This window comes from Oncorhynchus keta, chromosome 34 (assembly GCF_023373465.1).
Source record: "Oncorhynchus keta strain PuntledgeMale-10-30-2019 chromosome 34, Oket_V2, whole genome shotgun sequence".
NCBI lineage: Eukaryota > Metazoa > Chordata > Actinopteri > Salmoniformes > Salmonidae > Oncorhynchus > Oncorhynchus keta.
The window spans coordinates 33,140,968-33,158,335 of record NC_068454.1 but is presented as its reverse complement, the minus strand read 5'-3'; the positions used below and the strand labels follow the sequence as shown (position 1 = coordinate 33,158,335).

The window sequence follows — 17,368 nt, the reverse complement described above, 5'->3', positions numbered from 1 at the left end:
ATTCTTAATGCAATCGTGGGAAAAACACTTTTGAAAGCAGTTTTGGCCTTTGTTAAAAAAGAGGTTAAAATAATAAACAAGTATGTGGATTAGAAATGTTGTAAAGAATAAAATGGACAGAACCCCCAATCTATCATTAATATTAAAGCTTTCCATTGCTTCCCCATTCATTTCTCTACGCCTACAATTGCCCACGGGGCTTAGTAACTGCAGTTTTTTTAAACAACTGAAGTTTGAAGCATGGTTTAGGCGTAGTTGGGCAACGGAGTTCTTAGAGGCAATGGTGTCTTAAAAGGGCAATGACATGCTTTGTAATATTAAACAACAATTTTTTTTTTGAATTTGAGTGAATAATTTTAAATAACAATCAAGATGTTTTTAATATAATAAATGCAGATGGACTAAGCCATTAAGGTTGACTCAAATTTGCCAGAAATGCTCCTTACAGAACGCATCACTGCGCTCTATGCTCCTCTGTAAACTGCTCATCTCTGTATACCCGTTGCAAGACCCACTGGTTGATGCTTATTTATAAAACCCTCTTAGGCCTCACTCCCCCCTTTGATACAGTTGATGTCGGAAGTTTGCATACACTTAGGTTGGAGTCATTAAAACAATTTTTTTTTTCAACCACTCCACAAATTTCTTGTTAACAAACTATAGTTTTGTCAAGTCAGTTAGGATATCTACTTTGCATGACAATTTTCCCAACAATTGTTTACAGACAGATTTATTTAACTTATTATTCACTGTATCACAATTCCAGTGGGTCAGAAGTGTACATACACTAAGTTGACCGTACCTTTAAATGATATCATGGCTTTAGAAGCTTCTGATAGGCTAATTTACATAATTTGAGTCAATTGGAGTTGTAGATGTTGATGTTTTTCAAGGCCTACCTTCAAACTCAGTGCCTCTTTGCTTGACATGGGAAAATCAAAATAAATCAGCCAAGACTTAATAAATAATTGTAGACCTCTGGTTCATCCTTGGGAGCAATTTCAAAACACCTGAAGGTACCACGTTCATCTGTACAAACAATTGTAAGTAACTTTAAACACCATGGGACCACTCGGCCATCATACTGCTCAGGAAGAGGACGCCGTCTGTCTCCGAGAGATGAACGTACTTTGGTGCGAAAAGTGCAAATCAATCCCAGAACAACAGCAAAGGACCATGTGAAGATGCTTGAGGAAACGGGTACAAAAGTATCTACAGTGAGCCACATAATTCATTGGACAGTCACCATTTTTTGTTATTTTGGTTTGGTACTCTAGCACTTTGAGTTTGCACTTCACCCTCATTGTATCCTTTCAGACGGTCAGCTTTAATTTGAGGGTCTTTTCATACATATCGGATGAACAGTTTAGAAATTATAGATTTTGTACGTAGTCCCCCCATTTTTGGGCATCAAAACTTTGGACAGTTTAACATAATGTAGAATAAAGTAATCAATGTTAATATTTGGTCACATATCCTTAGCATGCAATGACTGCTTGAAGTCTGCGATGCATCGACATCACCAGATGCTGGTTATCTTCCCTGGTGATGCTTTTCCAGGCCTGAACTGCAGCCATCTTCAGTTCCTGCTTGTTTCAGGGACTTACTGCCTTCAGTCTCTTCTTCAGCATGTAAAATGCATGTTCAATTGGATTCAGATCTGGTGATTCACTTGGCCAGTCAAAGATTTCCACTTTTTGGCCATCAAAAACCCCTTCGTTGCTCTAGCAGTATGTTTAGGGTCATTGTTTTGCTGCATGATGAACTGCCGTCCAATGAGTTTGGAGGCATTTGATTTTATCTGAGCAAATAAAATATTTCTGAAGACTTCAGAATTCATTGTTCTACTTCTGTCTCCAGTCACATCATCGATGAAGACAAGTGAGCCTGTTCCACTGGCAGCCATACAGGCCCAAGCCATAACACCCCCTCCACCATGTTTCACAGATGAGGTGGTATGCTTTGGATCATGGGCATGTCTTTTTTTTTTCTCTCCACACTTTCCTATTGCTTTCACACTGGTACATGTTAATCTTTGTCTCATCTGGCATGATACTTTTTTTCCAGAACTCTTGGGGCTCTTTTTAGGTGCTTTTTAGCAAACTGTAATCTTGCCTTTCTGTTCAGGCTTATCAGTGGTTTGCATCTTGTAGTGTACCCTCTGTAGTCCTGCTGGTGTAGTCTTCTAAGTATGGTTGACTTTGACACATCTACACCTGCATCCAGGAGAGTGTTTTTGATCAGGCTTTTTGCAATGTTCCTTATTGATTGATATTCATTTCTGAGGCTTATGACGGCCAGCTTCATTTGCATCGACACCGCTGTCTTCCTTATGTTGTCACACCCCAACAACAACCTCCAAAGGCAACAGCAAAGTCTAGAATCAATACTATTCATCAACAGCTCTCCTGCATTCACTGACGTCACAAATGAATACACAACGACATATCTGCGAAGCCAATTCAACAAATACTTGCAGTACCTTAAAATGAGGGGACCATGTACAAAAGGTGCTGTCATTTCTAAATGGATCATCCGATATGTATGAAAATACCCTCAAATTAAAGCTGACAGTCTGCACTTCATCCTCATTGTCGGTGTATCCTTTCAAACTCGGTGCTAGAGTACAGAACCAAAATAACAAAATAAAATACTCACTGTCCAATATATTATGGTGCTCACTGTATATCCACAGTAAAATGAGTCCTATATCAACCTAACCTGAAAGGCCGCTCAGCAAGGAAGAAGCCACTGCTCCAAAACCGCCATTAAAAAACACCAGACTACGGTTTGCAACTGCACATGGGGACAAAGATTGTACTTTTTGGATTAATGTCCTCTGGCCTGATGAAACAAAAATAGAACTGTTTGGCCATAATGACCATCGTTATGTTTGGAGGAAAAGGGGGGAGGCTTGCAAGCCGAGGAACACCATCCCAACCGTGAAGCACGGGGGTGGCAGCATCATGTTGTGGGGGTGCTTTGTTGCATGAGACTTGTGCACTTCATAAAATAGATGGCATAATGAGGGATGAAAATTACGTGGATATATTGAAGCATCATCTCAAGACATCAGTCAGGAAGTTAAAGCTTGGTCGCAAATGGGTCTTCCAAATGGACAATGACCCCAAGCATACTTCCAAAGTTGTGGCAAAAAGAACAAATTCAAGGTATTGGAGTGGCCATCACAAAGCCCTGACCTCATCTATAGAACATTTGTGGACAGAACTGAAAAAGCATGTGCGAGCAAGGAGACCTACAAACCTAACTCCGTTACACCAGCTCTGTCAGGAGGAATGGGCCAAAATTCACCCAACTTATTGTGGGAAGCTTGTGGAAGGCTACCCAAAATGTTTGACCCAAGTTAAACAATTTAAAGGTAATGCTACCAAATACTAATTGAGTGTATGTAAACTTCTGACTCACTGGGAATGTGATGAAAGAAATCAAAGCTGAAATAAATCATTCTCTCTACTATTATTCTGACATTACACATTCTTTAAATAAAGTGGTGATCATATCTGACTTAAGACAGGGACTTTTTACTAGGATTAAATGTCAGCAATTGTGAAAAATGTCAATGTTAACTTCTGACTTCAATTGTATATACTGTAGCCCTCATCCTCCACATACAACACCCATTCTGCCAGTCACATTCTGTTAATGGTCCCCAAAGCACACATCCATGTGTCTCATCTTTTCAGTTCGCTGCAGCTAGCGACTGGAATGTGCTGCAACAAACACTCAAACCGGACAGTTTTATCTCAATCTCTTCATTCAAAGACTCATGGACACTCTTACTGACAGTTGTGGCTGCTTTGCGTGGTGTATTGTTCTCTCTACATTCTTGCCCTTTGTGCTGTTGTCTGTGCCCAATAACGTTTGTACCATGTTCTGTGCTGATACCATGTTGTCTTAGGTCTCTCTTTATGTAGTGTCTCTTGTCGGGATGTGTGTTTTGTCTTATATATTTATTTTCCCAGGGTCCTGGACTCCCAAAGCGAAGGGACTGGATTTGGTCAAACTTGTATTTTAATTGGATATTTTTTTTTTTTTTTTTGGTCTGCATCACGTATGAAGGAAGTTAGGTTGTTTTGCGAGTCTACAGGACTTTGTCATTGCGCTAACGCTAGTTAGCAACTTCCTTCCACGAGCAATGTTCCCTTTATTTTTTTTCAGCACTGAGAAAATGTCAGGTCTGCTGAGCGTGAACTTGAACGTTGTGAAAATTATGTGCAACTCCCGTTGCGGGTTTACTGTGAACACTGACATGCTGACCACAACGTCTGCATTGCGTGCACGAGCATTGCAAAATAAATGTACACATGCATGTTATTAATTTCATCCATTTAATAATTTAATCCAAACTTCTTACGCGCGTCATACGTTGCCAGGCGCAAAAATAGAAATTGTTTCTATTTTTGACGCTTGACGTGCTGCTAGTTCCACCTTTTACATCTCCTCATTGGTTTTTAGGAGCATTTAACCACGTGGGGGATTGAAAGCTGAACTGAGGTCCAAACTCCAGTCCAGTTGGTGGTGATAATGCACCTTAAAGTTGGTTGCCAACCGCCATATAAAGTCCACAGAAAAAGACCCCACCGGGCCTTCACGACTGGACTACCGACATTATCTGCACGAGGGAGTTATCCATCTGGCTCCTCCGTCGCGATGTTACCTGAACGCCCATCTGCGGCCCATCTAATCGTTAGCTGTCTTAGCAGCCGATATCTGAATAGGTCTCTCGGACTATTTTTCTTGGGTCACTATAACTATATCTATTTTGCCAATTGGATTGATCCCCTCTACAACACGGAACCTCACTAATCTACTAACGGAAGTGCACTAAGTGGCTAAAAACAGACCACCGTCCTACACTAGCTTGCTACCGATGGCCTGGCTAGCTGTCTGAATCGCCGTTACCCCAACCAACCTCACTACTCACTGAACCCTTATGATCACTCAACTAAGCATGCCTCTCCTTAATGTCAATATGCTTTGTCCATTGCTGTTCTGGTTAGTGTTTATTGGCTTATTTCACTGTAGAGCCTCTAGCCCTGCTCATTATACCTTATCAAACCTTTCAATTCCACCACCCACACATGCGATGACATCACCAGGTTTCAATGATGTTTCTGGAGACAATATCTCTCATCACTCAATACCTATGTTTACCTCTACTATATTCACATCCTACCATACCTTTGTCTGTACATTATACCTTGAAGCTGTTTTATCGCCCCAGAAACCTCCTTTTACTCTCTGTTCCGGACGTTCTAAACAACCAATTCTCATAGCTTTTAGCCGTACCCTTATCCTACTCCTCCTCTGTTAAGTCTGGTGATAGAGGTGAATCCAGGCCCTGCAGTGCCCAGCTCCACTCCTATTCCGAGGCGCTCTTTTGATGACTTCTGTAACTGTAATAGCCTTGGTTTCATGCATGTTAACATTAGAAGCCTCCTCCCAAGCTTGTATTATTCACTGCTTTAGCACTCTCTGCCAACCCGGATGTTCGAGCCGTGTCACCCTCAAAGATATCATCCTAACCAACTTGCCTTCTAAATACACCTCTGCTGTTTTCAACCAAGATCTCAGTGATTACTGCCTCATTGCCTGCATCCGTAATGGGTCAGCGGTCAAATGACCTCCACTCATCACTGTCAAACGCTCCCTGAAACACTTCAGCGAGCCTGGGGGATCCTGGAAGGACATTGACCTCATCCTGTCAGTAGAGGATGCCTGGTTATTTAAAAAAAAAAATGCCTTCCTCACCATCTTAAATAAGCATGCCCCGTTCAAGAAATTTAGAACCAAGAACAGGTATAGCCCCTGGTTCTCTCCAGACCTGACTGCCCTTAACCAACACAAAAACATCATATGGCGCTCTACATTAGCATGAAACAGCCCCCCGTGATATGCAACTTTTCGGGGAAGCTAGAAAACAATACACACAGGCAGTTAGAAAAGCCAAGGCTAGTTTTTTCAAGCAGAAGTTTTCTTCCTGCAACACAAACTCAAAAAAGTTCTGGGACACTGTAAAGTCCTTGGAGAATAAGAACACCTCCTCCCAGCTGCCCACTGCACTTGAGGATAGGAAAAAAACACTGTCACTACTGATAAATCCACTAAAATTGAGAATTTAAATAAGCCTTTTTCTACGGCTGACCATGCTTTCCACCTGGCTACCCCTACCCCGGTCAACAGCACTGCACCCCCCACAGCAACTCGCCCAAACCTTCCCCATTTCCCCTTCTCCCAAATCCAGTCAGCTGATGTTCTGAAAGACCTGCAAAATCTGAAACCCTACAAATCAGCCGGGCTAGACAATCTGGACCCTTTCTAAAATTGCAACCCCTATTACTAGCCTGTTCAACCTCTTTTGTGTCGTCTGAGATTCCCAAAGATTGGAAAGCAGCTGCAGTCATTCCTCTCTTCAAAAGGGGGGACTCTTGACCCAAACTGCTACAGACCTATATCTACCCTACCCTGCCTTTTTCTAAGGTCTTCGAAAGCCAAGTCAACAAACAGATTACTGACCATTTCGAATCCCACCATACCTTCTCCACTATGCAATCTGGTTTCAGAGCTGGTCATGGGTGCACCTCAGCCACGCTCAAGGTCCTTAACGATATCATAACCGCCATCTATAAGAGACAATACTGTGCAGCCGTATTCATTGACCTGGCCAAGTTTTTCGACTCTGTCAATCACCACATCCTCATCGACAGACTCGATAGCCTTTTTTTCTCAAATGATTGCCTCGCCTGGTTCACCAACTATTTATCTGATATTTATCTGTGTCAAATCGGAGGGCCTGTTGTCCGGGCCTCTGGCAGTCTCTATGGGGGTGCCACAGGGTTCAATTCTTGGACAGACTCTCTTCTCTGTATACATCAATGATGTCGCTCTTGCTGCTGGCAAGTCTCTGATCCACCTATACGCAGACGACACCATTCTGTATACTTCTGGCCCTTCTTTGGACTCTGTGTTAACAACCCTCCAGACGAGCTTCAATGCCATACAACTCTCCTTCCGTGCCCTCCAATTTCTCTTAAATACGAGTAAAACTAAATGCATGCTCTTCAACCGATCGCTGCCTGCAACTGCCCGCCCATCCATCATCACTACTCTGGATGGTTCTGTCTTAGAATATGTGGACAACGACAAATACCTAGGTGTCTGGTTAGACTGTAAACTCTCCTTCCAGACTCACATCAAACATATCCAATCCAAAGTTAAATCTAGAATTTGCTTCCTATTTTGCAACAACCTCTTTCACTCATGCTGCCAAACATGCCCTTGTAAAACTGACCATCCTACCGATCCTCGACTTCGGCGACGTCATTTACAAAATAGCCTCCAATACCCTACTCAATCAATTGGATGCAGTCTATCACAGTGCCATCCGTTTTGTCACCAAAGCCCCATATACTACCCACCACTGCGACCTGTACGCTCTCGTTGGCTGGTCCTCGCTTCATACTCGTCGCCAAACCCACTGGCTCCAGGTCATCTACAAGACCCTGCTAGGTAAAGTCCCCCCTTATCTCACCTCGCTGGTCACCATAGCAGCACCCACCTGTAGCACGCGCTCCAGCAGGTATATCTCTCTGGTCACCCCCAAAACCAATTCTTACTTTGGCTACCTCGCCTTCCAGTTCTCTGCTGGCAATGACTGGAACGAACTGCAACAATCTTTGAAACTGGAAACACTTATCCCACTCACTAGCTTTAAGCACCAGCTGTCAGAGCAGCTCACAGATTACTGCACCTGTACATAGCCCATCTATAATTTAGCCCAAACAACTACCCCTCCCCCTACTGTATTTATTTATTTTGCTCCTTTGCACCCCCATTATTTCTCTCTATTTTGCACATTATTCCACTGCAAATCTACCATTCCAGTGTTTTTTAAATGTATTTTATTTTTTACTTGCTATATTGTATTTACTTCGCCACCATGGCCTTTTTTGCCTTTACCTCCCTTATCTCACCTCATTTGCTCACGTCGTATATAGACTTATTTTTCTACTGTATTATTGACTGCATGTTTGTTTTACTCCATGTGTAACTCTGTTGTACGTGTCGAACTGCTTTGCTTTATCTTGGCCAGGTCGCAATTGTAAATGAGAACTTGTTCTCAACTTGCCTACCTGGTTAAATAAAGGTTGGATAAATAAATACATTTAAAAAAGTAGAGCAAAATTGTGTGACTCAAAATGGGTCAAAAGTCTACAAAGATCTAGAATAAAGGTGTTGTGCATTTCAGTTAAAATAACTCCCATGTTTATATCCCAGGACAAATTAGCTAGCAACAAACAGCAAGCTAGCTAAATGTCCATGAATGTTTTTGTGTATTTTTACCTGTCCCCAAATGTTAATATAGTTGGTTCAGAGTTGGTTTTGTGATATTTCAACCAGCGTGTCCTAATCGCCTCTGGTGTGGATGGACAAAATCAGTATGTGGACACATTCACATGCCTGGTTTTGTCAGCATGTAAGGCTGTGCCTGCTTTACGTTTGTTTTAAGTGGCCAAGTAGGCAACTCTGGCTTTTTGATCATAATATAGGCCTACCAGAGTGGTCAACCATCAAAAACTTTGAGTACATCCATCCTATAACATTTTAACATAGAACAGCTATTTCCATCATTCAGCCGACAGTAGCAGCCAATGTGTGGTGTTCAATGTAGGCATACATACCATGAGACGTTTGAAATTAACCTGTTTATCCACTTGTTCCTCAGTCATGGTGACTGAAAATGTTGGTTGATTCAAGAAATCACTTTGCAAAATACGGTTCATTATTATTCCCATACCATTATTAGAGAATCAGACAAATTATGCTACGCTCTGCCTATTAGCTACTTAGCTTATTCAAGATGTCTCAAAATACAACACTGCCCCTTTAAGACAAACTTGACTTGCTTTTCAAAGTTGGCTAGAAATGCATACATTTTGTGCTCTTGTTGGAAGCAACCACTCAACCATTTGACTAGAAATGAGCTATAACATGGTTAATAACGCACTAACTAGCAAATATTATGAACAAATATGCACACGTGGCTACATGTAGCTTTCGCTTTGATCTCAAAACATCTATTCGCAACTGCTCATACTGTAGCCTTAACACAGTCTAGTTCAAGATGAATGGCACAGATCCATTTGGCAGTGGCTATTTCCATATAGGCCTACTGCAGCTCTGATTGCTTATGGGGCACCGGTCTATGGAGAGTGTGGGCCCGAGTCGTGCCTGTCCTACTCCGATGCGCTCTGCCTACAACAAAATCTCTGGCAAAGTTAGTTTTGCATACTATGTCTTGCATAGTTTAAGGTATGCTACATTGAAAGTGGCTAATGCGTTGATTTGATCACAATTCCCACAGTAGAGTGAAATGTTGCTAGTGTTAACTAAAGGGGAAAACTAGAAAATTGAGTGAAGTTCAATCTTGTCCAAGAGTTCATTTGACTTGGTAAGTAGTTAAAGGGCCTCTTTGACAAAATCCCAAACTAATTATAATTTCCCCTTAAAAGCATGGTCATTACTTTTTTACATGAAAGGTGAGGTTAACTTGGCCCCCGACAATAGATCAGAGAGCGACAATCAAGCTGATCTTATTTTCTACCCGTGTATCTGTTTTCTGCTGCACCTGGACAAGCTGCCTCATGTCGTTCCACATTTCCCTCATTCCTCCAGGCTTAGGCGCTAGCAGTGCCCCAAGCCTCGTTTTAAAGACTTTACTAGAGATCCATCTAGCTTTATGTCTTGTGATTGCAACCATGTACAGTATGTTTTAAATGTGAATTCTATATTGTATGTTTATGTTCATACTTGTTTTCTCATACACAGACTTCTGTGCATTGACACCACATCTACCTTAGAGATCTTTCATTCAGACCCCTGGCCTGCATTGACCCTAACATTCCCCCTCTCCTCCCTCGCTAGTCCAGTCCTCACCTTCTTAGGCGCTGGCTCACAGTGTGACGATTGATGAAGATCAGCACAAGACTGGTTGTTTGGCCCTGCCTACCGAGTCGTTCACCCCCCCACTCACCCAGTCTTCAGTGGGGATCTCAGAATAGGCCCATTGCCATTCTCCTCCACAGATGGGCTAGCCCTCTAGTCAAGTTCTCTCAAGTTGCCTCCCAGATAACTGAAGGATCTTTCAAGACATGTGTTAATCTAACTTTCCCATTCATTCTAATTACCTCAGTGTCCACCCAGTCTTAAGATAACAACATTGAGACAAACGTCAGCAAGTTAACTAGCATGCAATGAGAAGATAAGAGTTGTGTAAATGAACCTCCTTCCCATGCTTCAGAGTGCTGTCCTATCAACGTGTGTGTATGTGCGTCTGTTTGGCTGCATTTGCACATGTGTCCTGAGGCTTTTAGAAAGCCAGCGAGGAGGAGACGGCAGCCTGAGAGCTTGCTAGAGTAACACAAAAGAAAGGGCCCACATCCAGTTAGAACAACCACTTCAGACAGTCAGGGAGCAGCAAATAACATAGAAGTTATTGAAATGTAATAGATTAGGTAATGTCACAATTCCATGCTGGCTGAAAATTATTTTCGTGATGTGAAATTTAGGCTCCAAAATCCAGTCCTCTACTCTCGGCAGTGGGTACTTTTTTTAAAGAATAACCGACAATGACAAATTATTTTACCAAGGTTTTGTCTTGGCGCAACTAGCCTACAGCTGAACATTTTGGTTTTCTGTAGGCCTGTGAGAGACTATTTCCGTGTTGCCTAGCCTATTGGTTGTAAAAGCACAACAACCACACAGTTAATTGGTCTCCATACTCTACATCGAGCATTGAGTCAGCTGTGTGAATGTTGAATTCCATGCTGCTACAGTACCCAAGATATATGTCAGAGACACAGTCACATCCCCCAGGGTGATGTGGAGATGGTGTGTGACTCTGTTTGCCCTCCATGCGACGTCTGGCTCAGGTTCCCATGCATAACTTTACCAGTGTTTTGTTCTCAACAGAGACATCTGATTGGCCCATTGTCGAGGGTACCAGGGCACAGGCCCCGGGGGAATCCTAGACTGTCAGGTGGCGCTCCTCACCGCCGCCTCTGCTCCTCTCCTCATTTCCTTCTCCCACTACACCTCCCACTACCTTTATTATGAATCATCTTCATCTCTCATATCAGCTCTAGAAGCAACGGCAGCGTTATCTTTCTTGGGATTTTGAAGAGCTCCTTGTTTGGCTTGTTTTCCGTCTAGATTAGAACATGAGAGGAGTAGAGATGCTGAGCAAGGGTTGACGGGTTCACATACCAGTACTCTTTATTGAAAGCATTTAGACCATGATTTATCGTCACTCAGTTGAAGGGAAAATGATTTGTTACTTGCTGGTTGAAAATACAATCTTCGCAGGATATTCTAATCCGCAGGGTTGCATGGGTGTGAATTTTGGCTTTCCGTTGTGTTACACCGATGCGGTAAATTTGTTAATAGACCAATAGGAAAGCGTTCCAGGTTGGATAAATAAAATATTTAAGGGGCCTATAAAAAGTTACCATCACTCTGCGGTCTTTGTCTCCCTCTCATTCAGATCACTTGATTATATTGACCTGGTGATTTAGAAAGCTGAAGTCTCTCACAGGGACCTACTAATCCTGCAGTGGCTAACACAGCAGGGTCAGTGCCAGCCAGAGGGAGAGAGAGGTGTCGCCCTCTGGTATCCTCTGGCCAGGGTTGAGCGCGTAATTGACAGTCAACAGCCCAGAGCTGCCAGTCTGCTGCCTGGGGCTGTGACATGGACCCAACAGACTCTGCAGTCTCAGCTGTGTGTCAACACCACCACCATCCACTCACTGGCACAACACTGCTGTGATGTGAGTCTCAGGCGAAGCTGGGGGAGGAGAGCGCAGAACGGAGACAAGTGGTTGTCACTGTCCCTAATGGGACTGAGCCAAGGTAGACAGACAGTGCAACCACTCCGGCCTGGCTATCATGGAGACTTGTGACATGTGGATTTAACTTGGAGAAGTGAAAACAGTCTGACCCCCCCCCCCTCAAATCTATGCATAGTCACTTTACCCCTACCTACATGTACTAATTACCTCGACTAACCCGTACCCCTGTATATAGCCTTGTTATTTTTATTTTTTTACTTTTAATTTATTATTTAATTTTTTTAAATTTTTTTAACTTGAACTGCATTGTTGTTTAAGAGCTTGTAACTAAGAATTTCAAGGTAAGGTCTATCTACACCTGTTGTATTTGGCACGTGCTAAATGACTTAAAAATGACTTAAATGTGACAAATAAAATTTAATTTGACATACACTACCGGTCCAAGGTTTTCTAAAACCTACTCATTCAAGGGGTTTTCTTTATTTGTACTATTTTCTACATTTTAGAATAGTAGTGAAGACATCACAAATATGAAATAACACACATGTAGTAACCAAAACTGTTAAACAAATCAAAATTCTTTAAATAGCCACCCTTTGCCATGATGACAGCTTTGCACACTCTTGGCCTTCTCTCAACCAGCTTCGTGATCTAGTCACCTGGAATACATTTCAATTAACAGGTGTCCCTTGATAAAACGTTTGATCTCTGCATGTGTATTTCCCACCATAAAGCATGGAAGAGGAGGTGTTATGGTGTTGGGGGTGCTTTGCTGGTGACACTCGTGATTTATTTAGAATTCAAGGCACACTTAACCAGCATGGCTACCACAGCATTCTGCAGCGATACGCCATCCCAATCACGTTTTGGGGATAGTGGGACTCATTTTGTTTTTCAACAAGACAATGATCCAACACACCACCAGGTTGTGTAAGGGCTATTTTACTAAGAAGGAGAGGGATTGAGTGCTGCATCAGATGACCTGCCCTCCGCAATCACCTGACCTCAACCAAATTATGATGGTTTGGGATGAGTCGGACCGCAGAGTGAAGGAAAAGCAGCCAACAAGTGCTCAGCATATTTGGGAACTCCTTCAAGACGGTTGGAAAAGCATTCCAGGTGAAGCTGGTTGAGAGAATGGCAACTGCGCAAATCTGTCCAAGGCAAAGAGTGGCTATTTGAAGAATCTCAAATCTAAAATATATTTGGATTTGTTTAACACTTTTTTACTTACTACATGATTCCATGTGTGCTCATAGTTTTGATGTCTTCACTATTATTCTACAATGTAGAAAATAGTAAAAATAAAGAAAAACCCTTGAAAGAGTAGGTGTTCTAAAACGTGTGTGTGTGTGTGTGTGTGTGTGTGTGTGTGTGTGTGTACACACACACACAATCAGATGTTTCCCATGAGTAATTATCTTTCTCCCTCCCCGCCTCTCTCCCCCTATACAGAAACACGACCAGGGTCATGTCTTACTGGATGTAGTGTTTAAGCACCTGGAGCTGACAGAAAGGGACTACTTCGGCCTGCATCTGGCCGACGAATCCTCAGACAGCCCGGTAGGTGCTTAGGTCAGACTCTTAGTGTTGACTGAAGTTGTTTCATCAATCACTCGCATTTCCTACAGTCTCCAATTGTCACTGATTGTAGCCTTTTCTGCTCACACCTAAATTTAGTTGTCTGTGCCTTTTGGACATCTAGTAGTGTAACAGTCATGGGTAAATGTAGTCTGTAGACTATTGTGTTGCTGTCAGAAATGGAGATGGATTAATATGACTAAGATGGGGAGGGTTGGAGTGAGTCAAATATGTTTAGAACCAATTCTTCTACATACAGTGCCCTTGGAAAGTAATTCAGACCCCCTTGACTTTCCACATTTTAAGTTACAGCCTTATTCTAAAATGGGAAAAAAAAAGTTTTTTCCCTCATCAATCTACACACAATACCCCATAATGACAAAGAAAAAGCTGTTTTTTAGAAATGTTTGCTAATATTATATTTCCATAAGTATTCAGACCCTTTGCTCAGTATTTTGTTGAAGCACCTCTGGCAGCGATTACAGCCTAGAGTCTTCTTTGGTATGATGCTACAAGCTCAGCAAACTATATTTGTAGAGTTTCTCCCATTCTTTGCAGATCCTCTCAAGCTCTGTTCAGGTTGGATGGGGAGCGTTGCTGCACAGCTATTTTCAGGTCTCTCCAGAGATATTCGATCAGGTTCAAGTTCGGTCTCTGGCTGGGCCACTCAAGAACATTCAGAGACTTGTCCCAAAGCCACTCCTGCGTTGTCCTGGCAGTGTGCTTAGGGTTGTTGTATTTTTAATACATTTGCGAACATTTCTAAAAACACGGTCACTTTGTCATTATGGGGTATTTTGTGTAAATTCAGGATTCTTTTATTTTTTTATTTAAAACATTTTAGCAAAAGGGGTCTGAATACTTTCTGAAGACAATATAATCCAATCTACAATTCATCTGTTAACATACAGGCTTCCAACACGATTTAGGCTAACAGGACACATTGCATGCCACTACACACTACTACACCACAGCTTGCTGCTCAATGACCCACACTGATGCAGTGTTAAGATCAACACGCGTTGTTGGCAGAGTCCTCACTCCATAAATGCTGTGTACTGTCACTACAGTGTGGTCAATTTGTATTTAGCTAGTATCTAGCTACAGATCAATATGACCCTGCCTGCATTTACCTTATGGAAAGCAGAGGTGGGATGAGGTAAAGTGAGAGGTGGGAGGGGGCTGACTAGTGAATAATTGAGTGAGCAGGGTTGCTGAGGAACTTGTCTGAGTTTCTCCTCATCTATATTTTACAGAGGTGGCTGGATCCAAACAAACCCATAAGGAAGCAGTTAAAAAGTAGGTGAACATTCATTCTACTGCTCAGAAATTGATGGATTAACAGGCAAGTGGTTGTTTTTAAAGTGGAAATACAATAATCTGTCTCATTGTACATTTATAGGGGGATCGCCTTATAATCTGAGCTTCAGAGTGAAGTTCTTTGTGACAGACCCAAATAAACTTCAGGAAGAGTATACTAGGTAAGGATACTAATAAAGAGTACACTAGATAAGGACCTGCCATGTCATGCCCATATAAGGAGACAAATTACACAGGGTAACTGTTAAACTATAGGCCAGTATTACACTAACCAAAGCCCTAAACCGCTAATCGTACTAATGGGGATGAATAGATTAAACTTGTTAGGAATAGGTCCCGCAGGGTTTTAGAGCTCGCTACCAGTTAAAGACTAGAATCGTCATGGTACATAGATTAGCCAAAAAATGACCAATTACACTGCTGGAAGCCTTGCACACAGCTAGTCATAAACAGGGGAGTAGCTTGCCATGGATGCTCCTTGCCTCTATTGCTGGGGATTCCATACATGGTCAATAGAAACAGAGTTACAGTCTGGATACTCCAGTGTTGTTTAATCAATTTATGCTCTCAAGCATTTCCTTGCTCATCCAGCCTTATCAAGTGAGTGTACCACTTTGTATATCTAAGATACAGAGAGGCATGGATCTGTTCTGGATGTGCACCATTGATTCCAGACATCACACAACACTGCTGATGAGCACTCACACTATGATGAGATGAATTCAGTATTAGTTACTCACAACACAGTCGACAAGTTAAGTCATAGAAATGTAGCCTAAGCAATAAGCATCAGAGAAGCTCCATGTGAGTGGGTCCTGTTCAGTCATTCTACTTTAATTGGATTGTGGATTATCCAAGTGTGTTCTATTGCCCATAATCATAGAGACATGTTTATCACATTGTTGGTGTAACTGCTCTCCTTATTCCACTAGGTACCAGTATTTCCTCCAGCTCAAACAGGACATCCTGACAGGAAGGTGAGTTGGCTGTCCTTATTTACACTGGTTCAGCAGCACGCTCGCACACCGCTCTAGTGACCTTACAAATTCTACCTGCCCAGCACTTTGACACACTACTCGAATAGAGCTGCCATTGATAAAAGCTTTGATTTTCATATTGATCCAAATGAATCAATGTCATGACTTGTGTGTTTGTGATTTGTGGCCCACAGACTGCCCTGCCCGCACAACACTGCCGCGTTCCTGGCGTCCTACTCTGTTCAATGTAAGTTCCAATCCCCAGGCGTGCTTCCAGAGACGCACACGATAAACAGTAGTGATAAATAGTGATATGTAGCTACTGGTAGTTAGTTTACCCATTTGATCTCTGTTGTGTCATATGAGGCTGCACAGTGTTTGGCCACTATGTGACTCAAATGCTTTTAGTGTGAGGGGGCTAGGAGGATTTGTGTTGAAAGCTTTTAGCTGAGGGTCAGTGAACTCAGCAGGACTTTCCAATAGTCCCTTGTCGTGTGCCAACTTGCATAACGTTTTACGGCGTCAAATGTATTATTTAGTTATCTCGCCTAGGGCTGTGGCGGGCATGAAATTTCGTCAGCCGGTGATTGTCAAGCAAATAACTGTCGATCTCACGGTAATTGACCATTAATTAACAAACACATTTAGCATCTCCTGGCTTCCACACACACAAGCCAAGAAGTCTAGTAAATCCATGCAACATAGCCTACACCTTCACAATAATTCCAATATTTTAGACGGGTCTAAAGAAACATGATATGAGAATAATTTCTGAAGAAAAGAATAGCATACCATAAATGGCTGTGGGCTACACTAGTTCATTTAGCAGACTAGATTTGCTTATAATTCCGTGGCATTATATTATTTTATAGATTGAAGAATGCAATTGAACAAAGCTAAATAAAATAAGTGTTTCCTCAATTATTTGAGGGAGTGCGCACATGCGGCTATTCTTTGTTGAGCGCTTAACAAAGAAATAGTTACTCCTATATGCTTCGTTTAGACTTTATGGAGCTTTAGTTGTTCTACAAACGTTGGGCAATATGTTTCGATTTTCAATATATTGTAAGGCTGCATGATGAGAATCTAATGATTTGAAAACGCAGAGCTCTGCTTTGTCTTTTGCGCAGGCTGTTGTCTCTCAAATCAAATGCTATTGGTCACATACACACGTTTTGCGAAATGCTTGTTCCTAGCTCCGACAGTGCAGTAACATCTAATAATTCAATACACACACACACACACACACACACACACACACACACACACACACACATCTAAAAGTAAAAGAATGTAATTAAGAAATATATAAATATTAGATTGAGCAATGTCGGAGTGGCATTGACTAAAATAGAGTAGAATATAATGCATATGAGATGAGTAAAGCACTATGTAAACATTATTAAAGTGATTATGGTTCCATTATTAAAGTGGCCTGTGATTCCATGTCTAAGACAGCAGCCTCAAAGGTGCAGTGCTGTGTAACCGGGTGGAAGCCGGCTAGTGATGGCTATTTAACAGTCTGATGGCCTTGAGATAGACGCTGTTTTTCACTCTCTCTGTCCCCGCTTTGATGCACCTGTACTGACCTCTCCTTCTGGACGATTGCGGGGTGAACAGGCC

The 17,368-nt window shown here is 42.1% G+C and overlaps 1 protein-coding gene across 2 annotated transcripts in view; it reads left to right on the top strand.

The window, feature by feature from the left end:
* The window catches only part of LOC118366971 (tyrosine-protein phosphatase non-receptor type 4-like), a 104,015-nt gene that overhangs the window by 37,761 nt on the left and 48,886 nt on the right, over positions 1-17,368 (top strand). For both annotated transcript variants that reach the window (XM_052493723.1, XM_035749850.2), the window contains exons 3-7: positions 13,323-13,430; positions 14,705-14,747; positions 14,851-14,929; positions 15,701-15,745; positions 15,940-15,992. In XM_052493723.1, the coding sequence (XP_052349683.1) occupies positions 13,323-13,430; positions 14,705-14,747; positions 14,851-14,929; positions 15,701-15,745; positions 15,940-15,992 (328 nt within the window). The remainder of the gene's footprint in view (positions 1-13,322; positions 13,431-14,704; positions 14,748-14,850; positions 14,930-15,700; positions 15,746-15,939; positions 15,993-17,368) is intronic.